Source organism: Cryptotermes secundus, unplaced genomic scaffold (genome assembly GCF_002891405.2).
Source record: "Cryptotermes secundus unplaced genomic scaffold, Csec_1.0 scaffold60, whole genome shotgun sequence".
Taxonomy (NCBI): Eukaryota; Metazoa; Arthropoda; class Insecta; order Blattodea; family Kalotermitidae; genus Cryptotermes; species Cryptotermes secundus.
Genome location: NW_019731568.1, coordinates 16,638 through 37,449, shown reverse-complemented (window position 1 = coordinate 37,449; position 20,812 = coordinate 16,638). Strand labels below are relative to the sequence as shown.

The window sequence follows — 20,812 nt, the reverse complement described above, 5'->3', positions numbered from 1 at the left end:
CCAATTGGTCTGCTATTTTGTTTCCAGCAATACCGTCATGCCCCGGCACCCATATCAGTTGTACCCTGTTATGTTTGGCCAGTTCCATGAGAGTTTGGTGGCAATCAAAGACCAATTTTGAGTTGATCTGGTGTTTGTCAAGTGCTTTAGGTGCAGCTTGTCTGTCAGATAGAATGTAGATGTTCCTATTTCTGTAGTTCCTATCTAGATTCTCCATAATACATGCCTTAATGGCATATGGCCGAATGTCAGGTATATGTGATGCAAGCAGCAACCTGAGTTGGCAGAATGTCAGATATATATGACACAGGACACGTGCACTCTTTGGGAGTGCTGACAGTTTGACCTTGGGTTTGAAACCAAAGCAAACCTACATGAGGTCATGTCAGTGGTTCATTCCTTAGCTCTGAACAAAAAATCGTTTATCATGTACTGGTTTTGATACTATTTACATTTAGATATGACTGTTTATGACCTGGTCAGCCAAATATAGCCCAGCTTTGTTTCAAGAAGTGATGATGAAATATTCTTCTGTGCTTCCATGTGAGTGCTTCCAGAGCCTTCAAGGAAGTGTGACGCACGCAAGGATTGGTTTTCAGTGACGAGTTATCAATTAGGAAATCAGTGTCGGATTGTCTAATATTTCTTTATCAGGTATAAAATCAGTGTCAGACTGTCATACATTTCTTTGTATATCATTTTTATTTTGTGTCTTGGAAGAGGTATAAACCTACTGAGCCAGTATTACTTTGTGAGTAAAAGGCATCTTCGCCACTGCGACTTTCACTATCAGTGTCAGACTGGCACTCTTTTCGACTACTATTATAATTACTTTGCATCACTATTTTGCGAGTATTACCAACAGGTGAGAACGTTGCTTTGTCAATCTACATAATTTATTTGATTCTGCTAGAAACCCACCTCCCCCAAGATGATTCTTCAATCGCACAAGCCGAATATCACGGTCAGTGGCGTTTCTCGGGGGAAGGCCAAAGTTATCAGGGGGCCCAGCTGAGTTGACTGGGGGTGAAACATTCACAACGCTGGCCAACCAAAGGGAAACAAAGACATTGTCATGTGTTTCACTAAATAAGAAAAGCAGGAGCATGCTCTTATATTGTAAAAAGGGTGGTGTGGCTCTGTGTGAAGTGGACTGCTTCGAGAAGTGCCACCGGCGTCAGAGTGTATCATAAACTGTGAAGTGACGCAGTCCAAACTTGTGTACAGTCTGAACAAAATATTATTGTATATAGCGTGACTATATTTACAATATCACCATGATTCAAGGTTGAAGAAAAAAACAATGGGTAAGTCCTTTGGAATTTCATAACGTATATAATAAAGATTATATTTTGCATTTCAGGACAAAATAATCACAGTTAATTTTCGTTTGTAAAAATTGCTCTTTTGAGTATATTTAGAAAATTTTATTGTCTTTCAGACTGTTTTAGTTCGTATTTCTATGTTGCATAGAACAGAAAATATGTATTTTTTTCTGAAAGTTCACAATGTTAATTAATTAGGGCGATTTAAATACTGGCCACAGAGGGCTCCCAGCAATTTAAAAGTACGTATGTTGAAGGTTAATGGCATATACTTCTGCCTGGATAAAATCTCTGTAACTGTCCACAAAGGAATGGCTATGAGCAGGAAACATATGCTCAATTTTAGAAAACATGTTTTTTATATGCACCAGGTAACACTAGTAAGACAGCATAGCTTTCACTTTATTCGACCACCAAAAGAATGCGACCATGCTATTAAAATTTCCTTCTGAGGTCTGACACTAAGCACATATAAATTGAAAAATTACTTCAGAAATAACAGGCCAGCTTCATTCTCTGACCATACTGCCATATAAGTTCCACTCTTATCCCAAATTCCTAAATGGTAGGTCCAAAGTTGCCTGCAGTAAAATACCAAATTTTATATCGGATACGGTCTTCAGAGGATCTCCTGGAGAATGCAGCTGATGGAGCATGCCTTTTTTATCTCTCTTCATTTGTTCACACACTGAACTAGCTTTCTGCAAGTGATGATCATTATCATCTTCAGCTTTCTTTCCCTCAACACCAGTACTTATTTTGATTAATAATTCTAATTATCATCTACATTACAATTGTCTAAACACTGATAATGTCATAGGTTCCTCTGCACTATCACTTCACCAGCATACATCTTATATATTTTCTCTGCTGATAACAATGGAGATCCTTGCATGCGTTATGTCATCTTGCACAGTGTGATTAATATGACACTTGGTTTCCAAGGGCTTAAAAAACAGTTCCACTGATATAAGTACAAAATTTAAACAGAAAAGCAATATCAAGCAACAAAAGAATTCTTACACACCTGTCTTGCGAACTTCTTCCACTGCTGACAGCATTTCATGTTTGATGTCTGGATTTTCATATGCAATCATTTCACCCTTTTCAATAAAATTTTCTGTTGCCTTCTCTACAGCAGCCACAAGAACATGTGCTCGTTTTGATCTGCCTTTCTTCTTTTTTGATGGACCTTTGGTGTTTACTAATGTTGTCACCTGAAAGAGATTTCAAGGAATTATATAAATATTATGATAATCCTTTGTAATGTATCTCTTCAGCCAACACTTCATTCTGGCAAAGTAAGTACAAGGTTAGAAATAACGCAAGCGGCCTCCGTAGTCTAGAGGTAATGTTCCACCTCATGACTCGTAGTACGCGGGTTCAAATACCCGGCGGAGGTCATCAAATTTTTAAGGGCGGAAAAATTCAGGGAACAAGCCCTCCAGGAGGGACTTTAAGCCGTGGGTCCCATGTCGTAGCTTTACGGCACGTAAAAGAACCTCATATCTCCAAAGGAGGTCACTGAGCCAAATTAACGGACGTTTCCCACCCAACAGCAGTCTCTAATACCTCTGGTAGATGGGGGAAGCATTATAGATACCTCTCAGCTAGTAGAGCCGGTCTCGCTGGCTGGGCGGGACTGAGGGTAAGCACCAGTACCAGTAGGATATAGAGACTGGTAGAAATCATAGAGAGAAGCACAATGGACCAATACAGGTCTCAGTGCATGGGGAAACCCACCCTCTCCAATAACTAACTAACTAACTACAAATAACGCAAGTGAGGAGAAGCACATTTACTGTGTGGAAAAGTAATGGGAAAGTAGGGGCATACGAAAGAATACACTTCACAGTCACAACTTCCTACAGTCACTATCCTACCACCACCAGATGACATGAATTACTCATTATGTAATATCCTAAATTGCCCACTTACTTCATCCCTCTCAAATTCAAATATTTTGCAAAACATTTTCAAACACTTATAATTTATCTTTCCATACAGGTAAGACATATTTTGTCACCATATAAAATAAGTGGTAAACTGTTTCATACATCTGCATCTATATATTCGGTAACATAAACTGAGAGAGCATGAACTTTCAAGTTCATTAAGAAGCTTTCACATCTCCTCGTTCTCCAAACTTCACTGACAGCAGGTCAAAGTAACAGATGTACCTGTAATACCAATGGCTCCAGTGTCTTCTCCACTGACATAGTCCGAATCTCCAAGTTCTTGGGATCCCATTTCAGGGCAATGGGGCCAAAATGATCAGCCATAACTGACACTTCCTAAACTTCTTCTTCTTCTCCTCTGTGACAGACACAAACACAAGAAGTTATGGGAAGAACTAACTTCCTTCAAAGACCTAATCTGTTAGAGAAACTAGCAAGCACTATCAATTACTAAACATACAATTCAGTGATCCATTTCTGTATATAATTTCCATTACTGAGTATAGATCCCAGCTATGTTAAATTTGTGAAATGTGATATGAAAATTTACATCATCGTCATGAAACTTTGGTATCTGGTTCAACACTTAACTTGACTAATTTTCCAATATCATTTCAGTGTATTTGTTTGCTGTGAAAGCTCCAAATCTTATACACTAATCTTGATAATCTGATGCTCTGGGGGGGGATTTTTATTTTGTTGACCAGTTTCACAGTTCTGCGCTTCACAGCAACTAGCGTACTGCTGGCTGCAAGGCATATACAATTTTTTTAGATGAATCAGCATGCCTGACGGTCGATAACGTTTGAAATGAAGTAGTTACAATTCAAAGACCACAGGAGGTGTTGAAAATGTGTGTAGACATCTTTCACAATTAATTTTTTCAGTAAAAAACACAGATAGAACAATCCTTCCACTTACAGCACACCCAACACCAACTTTCGCTGGATGGAGCAGGACTTTCTGGGTTAGATGGGGATTCTGTGAACTCCAGTAGTGATTATTATGCGTATTTATGTAACCCTGCAAGTGAAACCATACTTCATCAGAAAAGAATGTCAATTGCAGATTGATCTCACCTTCGACAACAGACTGTACAAACCAACTGCAATAATTAACCGTGCTAGCTGGATCACATGGCTGCAAGGCATGTGTGGATTACTGTTGCTTTGTAAGGTTTAAGCTTCAGCAACTGTGTTGCTGTTCTTTCCCTAGACTTTGACAATCCAATCTCAGGAGCTGGATGTTTCAGTGATTTGCTAAGTATATGTTCAAGTCTGGCCCCTCCTCCTCAGTTAAGTACTTGGCACTTACATTTTTGTTTCTCGTCTATTATGAGTCCCATTGATGAAAGATATTCACAAAATTGTGAACTGCTTGTCTGCTGGGAACTCTTTCATCATGAAATTTAAGTGGAAATTTTCACCAACATTTTCTAGCAGATCCATATTTCACATAAGTGTCATACAGAAATACATGTTGCTCTAAAGTACACTGCACTATGACATACCACAATGCACACTAACTGTAACTGAGAACAAATGGCAAATGAAGCTGATAACTGCTACCTACTGCTGACAAATCAAAAACAAACTCCCACATGTGAACCCCACTGTTCGCAATGAAACATAATGCTGTCAAGCAATTGACAAGTTAATTACTTCCCCTCATTCCAAATGTTATCAGCCATCAGGCATGCTGATTCATTAGCAAAATCCGTATACACATCACAGCAAGTAGCATACCAGTCACCGTGAAACAAAGAGCTGCGAACTAGTCAACAAAGTTAAAAAACTTTCTGACTAATGAAAGGAAATATCAAGTAACATAACTTTCTACAAGGACATATAATGACTAAAAAAATTACAGCCCTTTCAATTAGACACATGTTCTTTAACCATCATTCACCAGTCTTATGAATGAAATAGTAAAATTACCTGAAGATGCCAGGGTACCAAATTTTAAAAGAGTACAAATTATTGTCACCTGGGATGTGATGCCAGGTAGTTCAAAATCTTATCAAAGAAATGTACTACATCTTCTGGGTCAAAGAGTAAACCAAGCAAACAACCAGCAAGAAGCAAGCAGAGCCAGAGCAGGTTGCTGTTTTGCTTTTGAACCTGAAGATGGAGGCAGTATGTTCCTCCAAAATATAAGCAAACTTCTACTGGACTACTCACAACAGCACATTCCAGAAGATTTGTTACCACTGTAACACTATCAAATCCTAACTAACTCCATAGAATTAAGTCTTCCTTGAGAAGCCACCAGCAGCTCTTCTACTAAACAATTTTCCAACTTTTACTTATCCCAAATGTTCATTACTGTATTCACATGAGCCTGTCAGTGGTCCCTATCATGAACTAGTTAGATTCAGTCCAAACCACCCCATCCTATTTCCTTAAGTTCCATTTTAATATCAATCTCCCATCTACATTTAAGTCTTCCTAGTGGTCTCTTTCCTTCTAGCTCTCCCACCAAAACCTTGTGTGCATTCAGCTTCTCACAAGCGTGCTACAATCCCAGCCCATCTCATCCTCCTTAACTTGATCACTGAACCTCAAATTTTATAAAGATATAAATTCCTGCAGTATAAACAATTCCTTACAATACAAAAAGGATACTTGATATATTCTAAATCAACAAACTGTTCTAACAGTTTGATTCCTAATTTTCTGTGCTAGTAGATACTACATCAAACACAGATAACCCCCGTACGTACATTTCTGTACAACCAACGTTCAACCTTATCCTACAACACAACTGGGTCGGCAAAATAGATAAACTAAGAAAACATAACCCCTTCACATTGACCTCTTACATTAAAAATCTGAATGGTGTATTAAAACACGTCCTCCATACGATGTATTCAAGTCAACAACAATCACACAATATTCAGCCCGAAATATTTATTCATTAACAAAAATGTTTCACACTATTCCTTTCTGGGTGGGTCAATGAATCACTTCCTACCTACGCAAACACCTAAACCTTGAAACCACAGATTGGTACACACTGATCCATGGTAACTACACACAGACCCTCGGTTAACGTCGGTGCCTATCGCTACCACACAGGAACATTTACTATTTTCGTTCTTTGCTCATCCATGTGAATCGCTGTTGGCTGGGTTGGCAGTGTTGGCAGTATACCAAAGGTAACACAGTGTCACAGCGGTCTTTTAATTTTATTGGAAGTTTCAGTAAATATTAAATAAACCATAATTTTCTGTATGGAACGTGCTGTTTTCCCCTACCACAAATTTATATGTAATTTAACAGTAGTGATAATCGTGAGAATCACTGATTGGTGTTAATGTCAATAAACGAACAATGATTTGGGATCGAGATTAATAGGTTATATGTAAGGGCGGTAAGGTAAATATTCCCGCGTGATTTTGGTGTGTTGGAAAAATATTTAATTCTTATATTCATATGAATAAGATTTATGGTTGTAGGATTAAAATTATCCGGTTTAAATTTTGATGGTGAAACGGAACACGTTACAGTCTGCTGTAAGGGAATCACAAAAGTGATAATTACCAGCAGGGGTATGAGGAGAAATACAGTGTACAGGCGTTGTATTTCGGTTAGGAAGAAAAGATATTTCAAATATGTGCTTGTCTCCTTGTACTCTTGAGAGCATGATTTATTTGTTACAGCATAATTCTATGATGTCTTAACATGTATTTGATTTTATTACAGGTCAAGGGATAATAACAGGAAAACATATTTTGTAGTGTAATTAATCTTACTGATATGCCAGCATGGATACAACAAAAAGTAAATCTTGGGCTGAGCTTTTGGATGAGGAAGAGAGTGTGGAAGAACCAGTTTTTCAGAAAATGCATGTGCCTGTAAAACTCAACTTAATACGTGAGTTGAAAACAGAAACTGCTGAGGAAACAGACGTAATGAAATTATCAGTGAATGACAAAATTGTGAGCTATGAAAAGGAGTTTGAAGCCGATGTGAATGTCAAAGAAGAGTTGGAAGATGAGAATGAAGTAACAAGACTTCAGAAGGAGTTAGATATATTTGAGCATGAGTGGGTAAAAGAGCTAAAACAAGAACAGTTGAATGAGAATCAAACAAGAGAAACAACTGAAACATACATCTCTAGTGATTTGAAACAAGAGAGGAATAATGAAATAAAAGATATGTGTGATGTAGAAAGTTGTAAGGATGATATACCCACTAAAGTAAGATCAGCGAAAGTTAAAGCAGAAACATATTTCTGTGAACAAACAAATGAGTTGGATATTGACAAACAGATTAAAAAAGGTTATGATGGAAAATGTTCAGAAGTTGCATGTAGGGATGAAAGATACATTAAAAAGGAGAAAGATACAGTGTGTCCTAAAATTGAAGAGGCAAAGTTTCAGAGTTGCAAATTAGAAGTCAACAATTGCAGAACTGAAAATGCAAATCTAAGTAACACTAAAGAAGAAGGGTATAGGAAACGAAGTCGAAATTGGCATGGTGGCAACCCTGAGAAAATACCTTATAGGTATGCTTATTGTGAATCTCCCCCTCCCCCCCTCTTATTTTAGATCTGTTCATTCATTCATTCATTCAGCATTCCATAAATCCTTACATGGTTAGACACCAATGGATATAGAAATAGTCAACATGAATAGACATGATCATATACTGTATCACAATTGTGTAATGTCATAACAGTTAGCCATATAAAAATATTAACAATACACAAAATGAATAAAAACCATCATCTATAACAATAAAGCGCTATCAACTACCACCCGTAACAAAATCAGAAACTTTAATTGTTGTCACAGTTGTAATATTCGTCCAATGAATAAAATAAATTTAAAAATAGGAATCTTTTAACAGCAGATCTAGTTTCTTTTAATCTCATGAGCTTGGTCTTTTATATTAGATGGAAGTTTATTAAAAATTTTCATTCCAAAATAGTGTGTTCCCTTTTGAAAGACAAGTTACACAAAGGATAATGGAGGTTATTAATATGTCTTGTGTTGATTGTATGAATCTCAGAATTAGATAAAAATAGATCTTTGTTCTTGACCACAAATAATAAAATGGAAAGAATGTACTGTGAGTAAAGGGGCAGAATCTTTAGTCTCTTAAACAACTCCCTACAAGAATTTCTACTTCTGGAATTGGTGATGACTCTTATTACCCTCTTCTGTAGTCTAAAGATACAGATGCAGAGGGGCAAATTACCCCAGAAAATCAGGCCATATGTCATAATAGAATGAAAATATGAAAAATATACTGATCTCATTTATTCTAATGACATATATGTTTTAATAGCCCTAACTGCATAGAAAGCTGAACGCAGTTTGGACATGAGCCAGTCAATGTGTCCTTTCCATGATAGGGTATTATCAGTCATCAGACCTAGGAACTTAATATCAGCGGTTGTAGCAATTTGACTGTTACTATAAATGATAGGTATGTCCATTGCGTTACTATTCTTAGTTGAGAAATGCATAAAATACGTTCTGTCGAGATTCACTGTCAGTAAGTTAGCCTTGAACCATTCATTTATATTTTTGAATATTAAATTTAGTTCGTTTTCATGCTTAATACGATTTAAAGTTCTTAACAATAATACTGGTATCATCCGCAGAGAGAATAGGTATTGATTTACTCTATAATATTTGGCAGATCATTAATGTATAACGGAAACAATAAGGGACCTAAGGTTGATCCCTGGGGAACACCACTGACAATCTTACCCCAAATTGAGTGAGTGCACTTCTTATTAGTTACAACCCTTTGATGTCTACCATGAAGGTAGGATTCCAGTAATGCATTAGTTTTGTCTACTATTCCATAAAATTTCAATTTAGATAATAGAACATCATGATTAATGCAATCAAAGGCTTTATTTAGGTCACAAAAAATGCCTCCAGCTGGTATTTTATTATTCAAGGCCTTTAATATTTAATTAATTAAATTATATGAAGTAAGTTTTGTGGATGAATCACATCTGAAACCATATTGGTGACTGGATAATATATTGTTATCCTTATGTGATGGAGCAATCTTACAAATATAACCTTTTCAATAACTTTTGAAAAGGATGTAAGTAACGTTATAGGTCTATAATTCATCATGGTGTTACTTCAGTAGGTACAGATAGAATTTATGTGTGACAAAAAATGATTCAGAACTGTGTTATATGTTGTTTGCCTCTTCACACATCCTTGGAATTGTGGTGTATGGAAGTATATGGAAGTTCATGACTTAAAAAATTAAATCCCATGTGCAGGTTGCAGTGACACCTGAAAGTTACATTAGAGGTCCAAGTCATAATTCAGTTTGATTGTAAGCTATTTCACAACCTATTGTCTTTATAATCAATTTTAATCTCTTCTGATTAGACATTTTATCACCAGAATACTGTATACACTCTTTTACCTGAGATAGGTGTTAGCACATCAGATGAGTACTAACATGTATTTAAAGCTATTACTATTCTTTTAGGTCCTAGCACCAAACTAAGCATTTTGATTACCTTGTAGGTTGCGGTGCAAGGGCCAAGAAGGCCCACCCCTTATACATTCATTCATATATATTACAGACAACTTTGCTGAAGCACTGTTATTCTGTTTTCACATACCAATGTCTGAAAAGAGTGGTATACAATTATTTTCAGCACAAATGAGAGTAAAAAGTCACGAAAAGTAATTGAATATGAGACCGACCCTGAAGTTCTGCATAGAAGACAGAAGCAAATTGACTATGGCAAAAATACAACTGGCTATGATCGCTACAGGGAACTGGTTCCGAAGTATGTATTTTTGATCTTAATTGCTAGTAGTATCAAGTAAGTTATAATAATTTATGTTAGGTTAGTAACTACAGATATGAAAGTATATATCCATTCCTCTGTACGCCTTAATGGTGTAGTGCTTAATTAGTTAAACACAGTGACAACTTTACCTTTACCTAGTAACTACAGGGTGAGCACAAGCCTAAATGCTGTTCTAGGCAGTGAGAAATTCCAATTGTTCCTTGGTTGAAAACAACTTTCTCAACACATGTCACTATTAAGAAACTTAACTTCCTACACACTGACAAAAATTATCAGTGGTGTCTTAGACTACCGTCAGTTAATTATGACAGTATGAACAGGAGAAGAGCAAAATATTCATTTCTCAAAAGGCATCTCCCCCGTGTAGTTTTAAAATATTGTCACGTGTTGGGTATTGCACGCAACGAATAACTATGCGTGGGTCTCGGATTCAGCGAATCTTTATTGGACGCTTCACTTATACACTTACGAGTACAATCATTATCCACTGCTTCACTGTTATAATTACTTCTTGTTCCACTGTCGGCTACTATACAGTAAAACTTGGTTATAGCAACATCGGTTTCTGCGACACCTTGTCTATTGCTTCAAATATTCAATGGTACGAACTAATTCCTCATAAAGCAACTGTTTTTATACCTTGCTTAGTACGACATGCACAAATGCATCAACCTCGTATGTAACGTCATTTTCATTCCTGAATTTCTCTGATATGGACATTGAACGTAATTTAGAAAGTGTGTATTGGGAAAGTAACAGGAAACAGATGAAGATAACTGATTACTGTACTCGTATCTAGGTACAGTAAGGCACAACAATTGATGTAATCTACTGTAATTTGGTGAGTAGGCCTACCTTTAATATACAGTATTAGTGCAGTGTGTATTGTCAGTGAAAAGCGCTGTAATATGTCTTTGATATTACACATTTGGGCAATTCCACGTTAATGTTACGTTAGTCTGTACTTAACTACGTATTTCACTAAAAAATGCAACATTTTAACTCGGTTTTTGGTAGATTTTTACGTGACTAACATAAGGCTACTGTGAAAGTGCCCATTTCGGTTACAACGACATTCGTTTATAACGACACTATTTTTAGGTCCCTTTGATGACGTTATAACCAAGTTCTACTGTTAACAATCAAGTTCCTTCCGTCAAATGTGACACTTTTTTAAGTTTTCCACCTCGTCAGCACCTGCCTTACATGATTGTTAATTGGTTAGTGTGACGGACCAGAATGAAAGACCTTAAAAAGTTCTACTGTATTTCAACTTTCTTCTGTAGCAGCTATTCCCAGACTTACTTCAGTATCTCTTGGCGTCTATCCTGAGACTCTCCGGCGTCAGAGTCAGAGTTACATTGCGACTGATGGTCAGTCAGTCAGTAAGTCTTCTGGGGCTCATCACCATATATTAATTATTATCGTTTGACAGTTACGGTCTTGTTTCTATGGGGCGCCTTCTCTGACGAGAGGATGGGTCTGTCTTTTGTATATGCTCCTGGCTTTTGCCAGCGCAGTCTTTCTCGGGTGCGAGTCCCTTGGGACTCGCGACCATATTTTACTGTCTCAGAATTGAGACTTGAGAGAGAGAGAGAAAGAGAGAGACACACACACACTTATGGATCATCTTCAGAGGGAACATCAATACTTATTCGGAAACCACCATCACAATAGGTGTTCTGATTGCTAAATTACATACACACATAATGCCTGGAATACACAATGTACACAATATTCAACTTTTCACAATCACAGCAGCCTTCCTGGTATTAAAACTTCTAAAGTGTTTAAAAAATTTAGCTTACCTGGACTTAAATATATTTAATAGACATGGACAAATAGAAATGGAAATACACAGAAAACCCATAGCAACATAACAATAAATAATAAATCATGCCACCCTAAAGAACAAAAATTGCCAGCATATAAAAATTGGATACACAGACTTCTTACACTACCCCTTGAGGAAAATGCTAAAAACAAAGAATGAAATACTGTTATTAATATAACACTAAATAATGGCTATAGAAAGGAAGACATCACACATCTATATAACAAACTTAAGCGAAAAATGGGTAACCTGGATAATAAAGACGAAAAAGAACAAAATGGGTCACTTCTACTTATACAGGAAATTACATATGAAAAATCACAAAACTATTCAAAAACACTAACATAAAGATAGCCTTCAAAACAGCCAACATAGTAGGTAAACTAATAAATGAAAAACGAGAAATAAACCCTTACGAACAAAGTGGCGAACGCATTCAACACCTTTTTATACCCTTGGCTGCTGCTATGCAAATGAACCCTCTGTTATAACCGTGGAAACGCTGCTTTGTTGATTCTGCGATTCCTACGCAACGGCCCACGGTTATTGCGTTGTCTCTGTGGGAATGCTCCGTGTATTCGTTGTAACTGTGGAGATTCGACGCTCTTGACGCAGCGGCCCACTGTTGTTGCATTACTATGGAAGTGTCTTTTCCAAACACGTTACATGCTTTCCTCCTCTCTACCCACCACCTTCCGGGTGGCCACTTGGTTCACCAGTGCTATTGCACTGGGCCTGGTTAGCTAAATGAAGAATCTAAATTCAGTGACAAGTGGAAATTAGATAGCCTGTAGATGTAGATGATGGGGGGATTGACTGTAAATTTTGCCCAAATTCAAAGTTACTCTAAGTGGTCCCTGTACTAGTAAGGTTGTTCACTCAATTGCAAGAATAAAATGCTTACTTACGCATGGAGCTGAGCCCTTCTTGAGGAGCTGCCAATTCTGCAGCTACTCAAGAATTTCCCAGCATTTTATGGAACCCGAAGGTTCATCACCGTGTTCACAAGAGCCCTCCATTGGTCCCTATCCTGAGCCAGATCTATCCAATCCATACCATCCCATCCTATCTCTCTAAGATCCATTCTAATATTGTCCACCCACCTACGCCTTGGTCTTCCCTGTGGTCTCTTTCCTTCTGGCTTTCCCACCAATATCCTATACACATTCCTCGTCTCCCCCATTCGTGCTACATGACCTGCCCACCTCATCCTCCTTGACTTGATCATTCTAATTATAGTTGGAGAAGAGTACAAGTTATGAAGCTCCTCATTATGCAGTTTTCTCCAACCTCCTGTCACTTCATCTCTCTTTGGTCTAAATATTCTCCTCAAACACCCTCAGTCTATGTTCCTCCCTTAACGTTGGAGACCAAGTTTCACACCCATACAGAACCACAGGCAAAATTATAGTTTTGTATATTCTGATTTTTATGTTTTTGGACAACAGACGAGAAGACAAAAAGGTTCTGGATTGAATGGTAGCAAGCATTACCCGAGTTCAATCGCCTCTTAATTTCCTCCTGAATCAGGTTTCGATCTGTTATCGTTGTCACATTTGTTGAACTGTGCCACATTTTCAAAACATCTGTTTTCTATCATTATGTCATGATTTTGCCCTGCATTTTGGTGACGAGACAGTAACATATACTTAGTTTTAGAATAAAATACATTGACTTATTTGCCAATGTAGCATTTTATTCTAAAACTAAGTATATGTAAAATGCTACAGTGACTTATTTGCCAATTAATTTACACAAGAAATTATTTCTAAAATGTAGCATGCAGTATATAGTCTTCTTTATATTGTATTTTAAAAGCTTTTACTTTCAGAACACTTTTCTTAAGAATGTTTAAAATCAAAAGAAGCTTGGTTGCAAAAATAAATAAATAAATTGGGCAAGCCATGATCTAGGACAGTGTGGCTTCCATTTCTTTGTAAAGATTTCACTAAAGGCTCAGTACTATTTTCTAAATATAACTTCAGGGACAAGAGAACAAAGAAACATCCTAGAACACCTCCGAAGCATATCAAATACAGTCGAAGGGCTTGGGATGGTATTATACGAGTTTGGCGACAGAGTCTACATTTCTGGGATCCTCCTGAAGGAAAGTAAGTGATTTTTTCATTTATTTACATAATTGAAAAGTGAAGAGGTGTTCACTCTCTTCATACTTATGGACAAATGGCAGAAGGGCTTGTCAGTGATATGAAACAGTAAAGTCCTAAAGAGAGACTTTAGGCAGAAAACATTTGCCATACATGCTTCTAATGTACATTTTTAAGTTGTCTTCAGGCACAGAAATGTTTTACACTGGAAAATCTGTGAACAGACTCCTGCAGTACCTTGGGAAAGAGTTTTAAAGTTTATAATTCTGAAGTCAGCTGTTAAGACTATTTTTAGTTGAAGAATAATGCAAAATTCTCACCCATGATAAAATGAAAAAAAATAAACTGTTAGAGCTAAGGTCTTTTATATGTTTAGGCCTGACATCAGTGACACATTATCAGACATCTCTGTTGAGGTGAGCAGTCAAGCAAGTGGGGATACATCAGATAATGATCGACATGTCAGAGTCAAGAGGAACACTCAGTCATCAAGTGGCTCCTGTAGCCTTGAATATGAAAACGAAGACTACTTGATATTGGATGAGACCTATACAGATGCTTGAAATATCATTTTTGTATACCATTTGTAACAGATTGTCCAATCTTGAATGTTACTGCAAATACTGTATAAGGGATGTGCATTTTATGCACTGATAAGTTAAGGTTGTTAAGGTTGCAAGTTAAGTTCCAGTAATATTATTACAGTAGGCAACAATATATAGAATCCTGTTACACCGTAACTAAATAGGTGTAAATTAAATAACATAAGAAATGTAGGTTAATTTACCAGAGTGAAGGCATTTAGAGATGCAATTGGAAGGACACCAGATATAATTTTATTTAACTTATTACTGTGTGAAGAAGCTATTCAGTTAACATATTTTTACTCATTTTTGGATTGGCTGGTGTTGATTTTACAATATTTAATTCTGTAATCAGCATATACACTGAAGCGCCAAAAGTCATGGGATAGGTACTTAGTATCGTGTAGGACCCCCTTTAGCCCGGCGAAGTGCAGCAACTCGACATGGCATCGATTCCACAAGTGGACGGAAGACCTCTGGAGAGATGTTGAGCCATGTTGTCTGGATAGCCGCCCACAGCTCCCTGGTATTTGTAGGTGCAGGATTTTGGGTGCGAATGGACCTCTCCACCACGTCCCATAAATGCTCGATTGGGTTCATGTCGGGTTAACGTGGTGGCCACACCATTCTTTGGAACTCCCCAGAATGTTGCTCAAACCAATTCTGGACAACTCCGGCCCGATGACACGGTGCATCGTCCTGCTGGAATATCCCATCGTTGTGGGGGTACATGAAGTCCATGAAGGGCTGCAAATGGTCACCAAGCAGTGTAATGTAGCGGTCACTGGTCAATGACGTGTTTAGGTGGACGAGTGAACCCAACTCATGCCACGTGAACACACCCCACACCAGTATGGAACCACCATTAGCCTGCACGGTACCTTGTTGACAGCTGGGGTCCATGGGGTCTGCTCCACACCCGAACCCTACCATCCGCCCGAAACAACTGGTACCGTGGCTCATCGCTCCACGCCACATGTTGCCAATCCTCCAGGGTCCAATTAGTGACGTCACAAGCCCAGGTGAGGCGCTGTGTCCGGTGTCGTGGTGTTAACAAAGGCACTCTGGTCGGTCTTCTGCTCCCATATCCCATGGAAGCTAAAGAATGCTGCACTGACCTGCTGGATATGCGTCTCGTACCTCCTGCATTGAATGTGGATGTGATTTCAGCCAGTGTCGCTTGGCTGTTACCACGGACAATTGTAGCTAGACGCTGCTGGTCACAATCATTAAGCACCCATGGTCGGCCACTGCGCTGTCCACGGTGGGTGGAAATGCCTTCCACAAGGTATTCCCAGTACACACGTGACACCATGGATGGAGGAATGTTGAATGACCGCACAACTTTGGAAATGGAATGTCCCATCCGCCTGGCACCCACTATCATGCCCCGTTCAAACTCCGATAATTCACGTTGGCTTGCCATGAGCAGACAGGCTGGTGTTCAACCTGACTCACGAGAGAACACCTCACAACTGATACTGCTCTGGGCATTCCCAAGCCATCAAGGGACAGTGGCGCTACATAAAAATAAATTTACATACTGCTATCCCATGACTTTTGGCACTTGATTGTATATTTTTTATTTTAACATGGGTTCCACTACCAGTTTAGGGTATGGACATGAAATGAACCTTTGGGTTCCCTAAAAAGTGGGAAACTTCTTGACCAGCTGATCAACTCTGAACTTTTAGACAGACTGCACCATGGAATTTATTGTTTACTTTTACATATTTTAGCCTTTATTGGGTACATGTAATTGTATATCATAATTTGAGCACATTCATGACTTGAAACCTACTGAAGGCCATAAGTTTGGTTGCAATTGGACTGGTCATTTCTGACAAACTACACTTTATACACATGAGATATGTTTTGTTCTCCTTCCATTGATATGTTTGTGTTTTTCTTAATTTCTGAACTAATTTGTATATAATATCATTTAAGTAAACCCAGAAGAAAGGAAGTCACAGCATTTGAATAGGTTGTAACATATTTTGTTGCTTAAAATTAGTTTTCACTTTTGCATACAAATTTATTTGTCTTGTCTTGCAAACATCTAAATATTTTTCAGCACTGTAATAGACTTGTATACATATTATAAGGACTATCTGCATGTGATGTTGCTGCTAAATATATCTATACAAAACATTTGTTTTTTCTTCTCTTTTTCACTGTATATGCCTGTCATAAGCAAGAAAAACATATGGCCCAGTAGTACTGCTAGGACAATGGGTTACTAGGTAAAGCTGTATCGTGGAAAGGGTTTAATAGAAAATGCTTGATATAATTTCTGTAATGGACCTAGTATAAGGAGGTAAGCCATTTTGACCATAGGCCTGGATTTAAACTTTCATTGTCTAGAAATATATTTTAAATCTCTCAGTACCACAGGACTAGTGGCTGGATTATAAATCAGCAGTAACAGTATAGGTATTGAAAAAATGCAACGCTTCACTGCTCACTTGCACAGTTACAGTAGTGCAATGCAGGTCAATATCGAGATTTAAAATAGTAAGCATACCAGTATAGCAATGGCGTTTACAGTCTGATGTCTGAAAAAAAATATTTTGGGAGCTAGTAACAAATAAAAGTAAAAAAAAAATCCTTCAGGACCTTACATTGAGGTCCACTGGGTGAACTCTTTGTGGAATTTTGGTAAACTTTTGTGGGGTGCCAAGTAAGTTGACTCGAGTGATAACACTTCTGACTTATTTTGAAGGTGCCCATTTATAATCTTTTCTGGGATACTGATGGTTTTTTTGGGGGGGGGGGTCCTTCCTGTTAAATTCTAGGAGTTTCCCAATTAGGCAGTGACCATTTCCACATCCTCTCAGTCATTCACTAATCATCCTAATATGTGTTGCTGTATAGTCTGAGGCACAGACTGCGTTGTTAACAGTTCGCGGACTGGTGATTTAAATATTTAAATTACCCTGGGGACTGGCATTTTTAAACCTACTACCCCAACTTGTGCACTGTTCACTTTAAAAATTAATATAAAATCTCCTAATTAATTTTATGAGCTAAAATTTTTGGAGAATGCTTACCAATGTTCCTGTTAGTGCTTGAGAGTGTGATATTTCTGGAAACATTCCCCTTTGTGAAGTGGCATTACACAGAACCTGCACATGTAGACAGTCATACTGCTTTTGTTGTGTACTGCGCAAACACGGAATCACCTAGAAGGCTGCTTCCCCTTGGAATGTTCACTCATCACAATTTTCACGAGGGTATGTTTCCGCTTATCATCTGAGAGTCGCCCAGGGAGGTCCACATGAGGCCTGCGTGGGGTGGGAGTTGATGGGCCTGGTCACATTAAGTCTGTGTCTGACTCTTGTTCTGCCACCACCATCCGATCTGTAGCCCAGGCCTTTGCCACATTCATCAGAAATGCTTTGTATTTCAATTTCGAATCAGGGTTTAGATTTTTGTAAACCAAAAATGAATTGAAAATGGCACAATTTATAAGCCACAAGGCAACTTTCTTTGTCCACTTTATTATTTTCCTAGGAAGAGAATAATAGGCCAAGTATTGATCAGCTCTATCAACTCCCTTCATGAACGTATTATACTCAGAAATACAAATAGGCTTCTTTACTTGTCCATGTCTCCTTTGAACATAAACCATGCTCGAATTGTAAATTGTGGAAATCATATTCACAACACGAGTATCCCTATCTCCAAAAACAGTTCTGCTATTTCAGACACTTGTGTTGGGTCCGATGGAATTTGTTTCACTCCTGGATTTCCAGTAACTGTCCCAAAGTAGGTGTTTTGTCTACTTTTCCCCATGTGGCTGTCCCCGCAATTTTACTACCTGCATTTTCATTGGAGCTACTTTCACTTTTATTGTCTGTGGCCACAATTGTTTGTTGTCCCGTCACTGCCACTGTCTAAATCACTATCACTATACGTCTTAGAAGGAATGTCTGGGGAACAAGTCAGATATTGCTTGGTTTTCAACCACTTCTGTCTTTGACTCATTGCACTACTAACTTCCTGCCTGGTACATAAGAGCTTGAAGGTTCAAAGATCATTTTCCTTTGGAGGGGGAACCCAAACAGCGAGATCAAGTTACTGCCTACTAAGCAAACATTCCAGAATAATATTACGCAGTAGTCATTTCATTTGGGTGGTATAGTGTTTTTCAACATAATTGTGCCCTAAAATCATAATAGTATGCCACCGGTCCGCCACGTTTAAAAGCACTGGGCATAAAAATATGCCACCGGTCCACAAAGTATTAAGTGATAAATGAACTGCAGCTTGGTAATAATATATGAATCTGGATGTTATTGATTTCTTTAAGACTGCCAGTTCAAACTGTATTTTGCACAAAATTTTCCGAGTTCAGAGATAAATATACAAGTGGAGAGACAATGCAATGTATTAAGGGTGCATTACTGATAACAGCATATCATGAGAAGACACATTACCTCCCTGCTCTGGTATTTTCTACATGTGGCATGTGGATAGAAAAAATAAATAAAATATTTCCATTAGAAAAATCACCACTTAGTAATGTTTGGGGCAGAGGGAGGAGATTGGGTGTTTCTCCCATGATAAACAAAACAATAAAAACTTCACTTTCCTACATTTTTCTTGCATCCGTATAACCAATGCAAAAATTGAAATAAGCTCTTTTATGATTATTTTGATATGCGCACCAAAATGAATTACAGGTTTCCCATGACCTACAAAATAATTTTCTTCCCAAGAGAGGTCAGGCAACTCAAACTTCTATGCTCATTTTTCTTACTCTGCTGCCTTTGTTTTTAGTGAAAATATTCAATTCAGCCAACTATAATGACATTAATTTTTGCTGTTTATGAATCCTATTTTGTATTATTTTAGACAATTTCATTATTCTTGGGATTAGTCCATCATCTAAAATTGTAAAAGAATTCAGCCTTTTAGATATTAGATTTGTTTTCCTCATCCATTGAAAGGGTGCAAAGGACAAGCTCAATTGTGAGCTGTTGTAAGCAAGTGTAACTGCTATAAAGATGTTCAGTTAATCCAATCATCAGATCTAGAACCCACACTTATTCATCATGCTAACCCCTTATACATGATAATATTATGATTCATTGGGGCATTTACTCTTCTTTACCTTGTTACGCTGTCCATCCTTGTAAGCTGAGTCTTAACCACTACTTTGTGTAAATCTGTAACTCGAAGCAATGCAAGTTTATGTCAGTTCAGCCCAGGTATTCACTGAACACTGTTTTTGGAAGAACGCTGTCCAGTGTAACAAGCTTCTGCAAACCGTTACTTTCAAATGATGTTACCTCACTTAAATTATCTAGATTGGCTCTGTTCAAAATCTGTGGTTCTCAATGACAATTCTTCTTCTATGGTGCAACGGCCTGATGTTGGGCCTTGGCCTCCCTTATCAAGCCCCTCCAGTCCTCTCTATCCTGTGCTGCCCTCTTCCAGTTCCTTATACCTATTAATTTCTTTGAATCTTCTTCCACCGCATCAATCCATCTAGTTCTTGGTTTCCCAGCATGTCTCCTACCACCTATTGTACTATATAATATTTCCTTTGGGATACGCTCCTTATCCATTCTCTGTAGATGCCCAGCCCATTGCAATCTTTTAAGCTTTATCGTCACTGAGATCTCTGGCTCCTTATATAATTTGTATAACTCTTTATTATATCTTATTCTCCATATCCCATTCTCTTTTATTGGTCCACAAATTCATCTTAGGATTTTCCTCTCGAATGAATGGATGACTGATTCCTCTTTCTTATTTAGCATCCAACCCTCACATCCATAATAAAGCACCGGTCTTATAATTGTTTTAATCAATTGGTGTATATCCTTTGATCTTAAAACTAATAGTAACGAGAAATATGCATTATTTGCTAGTGATATTATTCTTGTTATTTCATGATTTTCCTCTCCATCTTTGTGGAATTTCAATCCTAAATATATGAAGTCTTCAACTATTTCTGTCCCATCCCCTTCCATGTTAATTTCTCCAGTTTGCCTTGGATTCCTTCTAGATTGTATCAGCATTTTAGTTTTATTTACATTCACCTCTAAGCCAGTTGTTTTTGCTATGGTTTTTATTTCTTTATATGTCTCCTTCATTGTTCTTAGGGATCTCGATACTATAATAACATCATCCGCATATGCCATTATTTGCATTTGTTTATACGCTGTTGTATTCCTTGTATCCACATTAC

At 37.8% G+C, this 20,812-nt stretch overlaps 2 protein-coding genes across 9 annotated transcripts in view; one reads left to right on the top strand and one right to left on the bottom strand.

The window, feature by feature from the left end:
• Nucleotides 1–6,299, bottom strand: part of LOC111867044 (catenin alpha) — a 67,903-nt gene extending 61,604 nt beyond the window's left edge. For all 4 annotated transcript variants that reach the window (XR_004513293.1, XM_023856509.2, XM_023856510.2 and 1 more), the window contains exons 1-3: nt 6,105–6,299; nt 3,506–3,641; nt 2,353–2,542 (exon numbers count right to left, since the gene is read on the bottom strand). Coding sequence is in view for 3 of the 4 variants with exons in the window: in XM_023856509.2 (XP_023712277.1) it covers nt 2,353–2,542; nt 3,506–3,607 (292 nt within the window). In the remaining variant the exon portion in view is untranslated. The remainder of the gene's footprint in view (nt 1–2,352; nt 2,543–3,505; nt 3,642–6,104) is intronic.
• Nucleotides 6,300–6,378: 79 nt separating this feature from the next.
• LOC111867048 (histone RNA hairpin-binding protein) lies at nt 6,379–15,058 on the top strand. Of its 5 annotated transcripts, none has more exons than XM_023856518.2 (5): nt 6,379–6,440; nt 6,988–7,792; nt 9,929–10,063; nt 13,907–14,032; nt 14,406–15,058. In XM_023856518.2, exons 2-5 carry the CDS (start codon nt 7,050–7,052, stop codon nt 14,590–14,592), a joined length of 1,191 nt encoding a protein of 396 aa, XP_023712286.1. In that variant the 5' UTR covers nt 6,379–6,440; nt 6,988–7,049; the 3' UTR covers nt 14,593–15,058. The 5 variants fall into 5 exon arrangements, with proteins under 5 accessions (XP_023712286.1, XP_023712285.1, XP_023712288.1 ...); XM_023856517.2 differs by lacking the exon at nt 6,379–6,440 and adding an exon at nt 6,447–6,660; XM_023856520.2 differs by lacking the exon at nt 6,379–6,440 and adding an exon at nt 6,738–6,797.
• The last annotated feature ends 5,754 nt before the right edge of the window (nt 15,059–20,812 follow it).

What these genes read in the sequence shown, in the direction of transcription:
- LOC111867048 (XM_023856518.2), top strand. Translation starts at nt 7,050, where the DNA reads ATGGATACAACAAAAAGTAAATCTTGGGCTGAGCTTTTGGATGAGGAA. An exon ending in CCTGAGAAAATACCTTATAG is followed by an intron (nt 7,793 to 9,928) that starts GTATGCTTATTG and finishes AATTATTTTCAG; the next exon opens with CACAAATGAGAGTAAAAAGT. An exon ending in TGGGATCCTCCTGAAGGAAA is followed by an intron (nt 14,033 to 14,405) that starts GTAAGTGATTTT and finishes TTATATGTTTAG; the next exon opens with GCCTGACATCAGTGACACAT.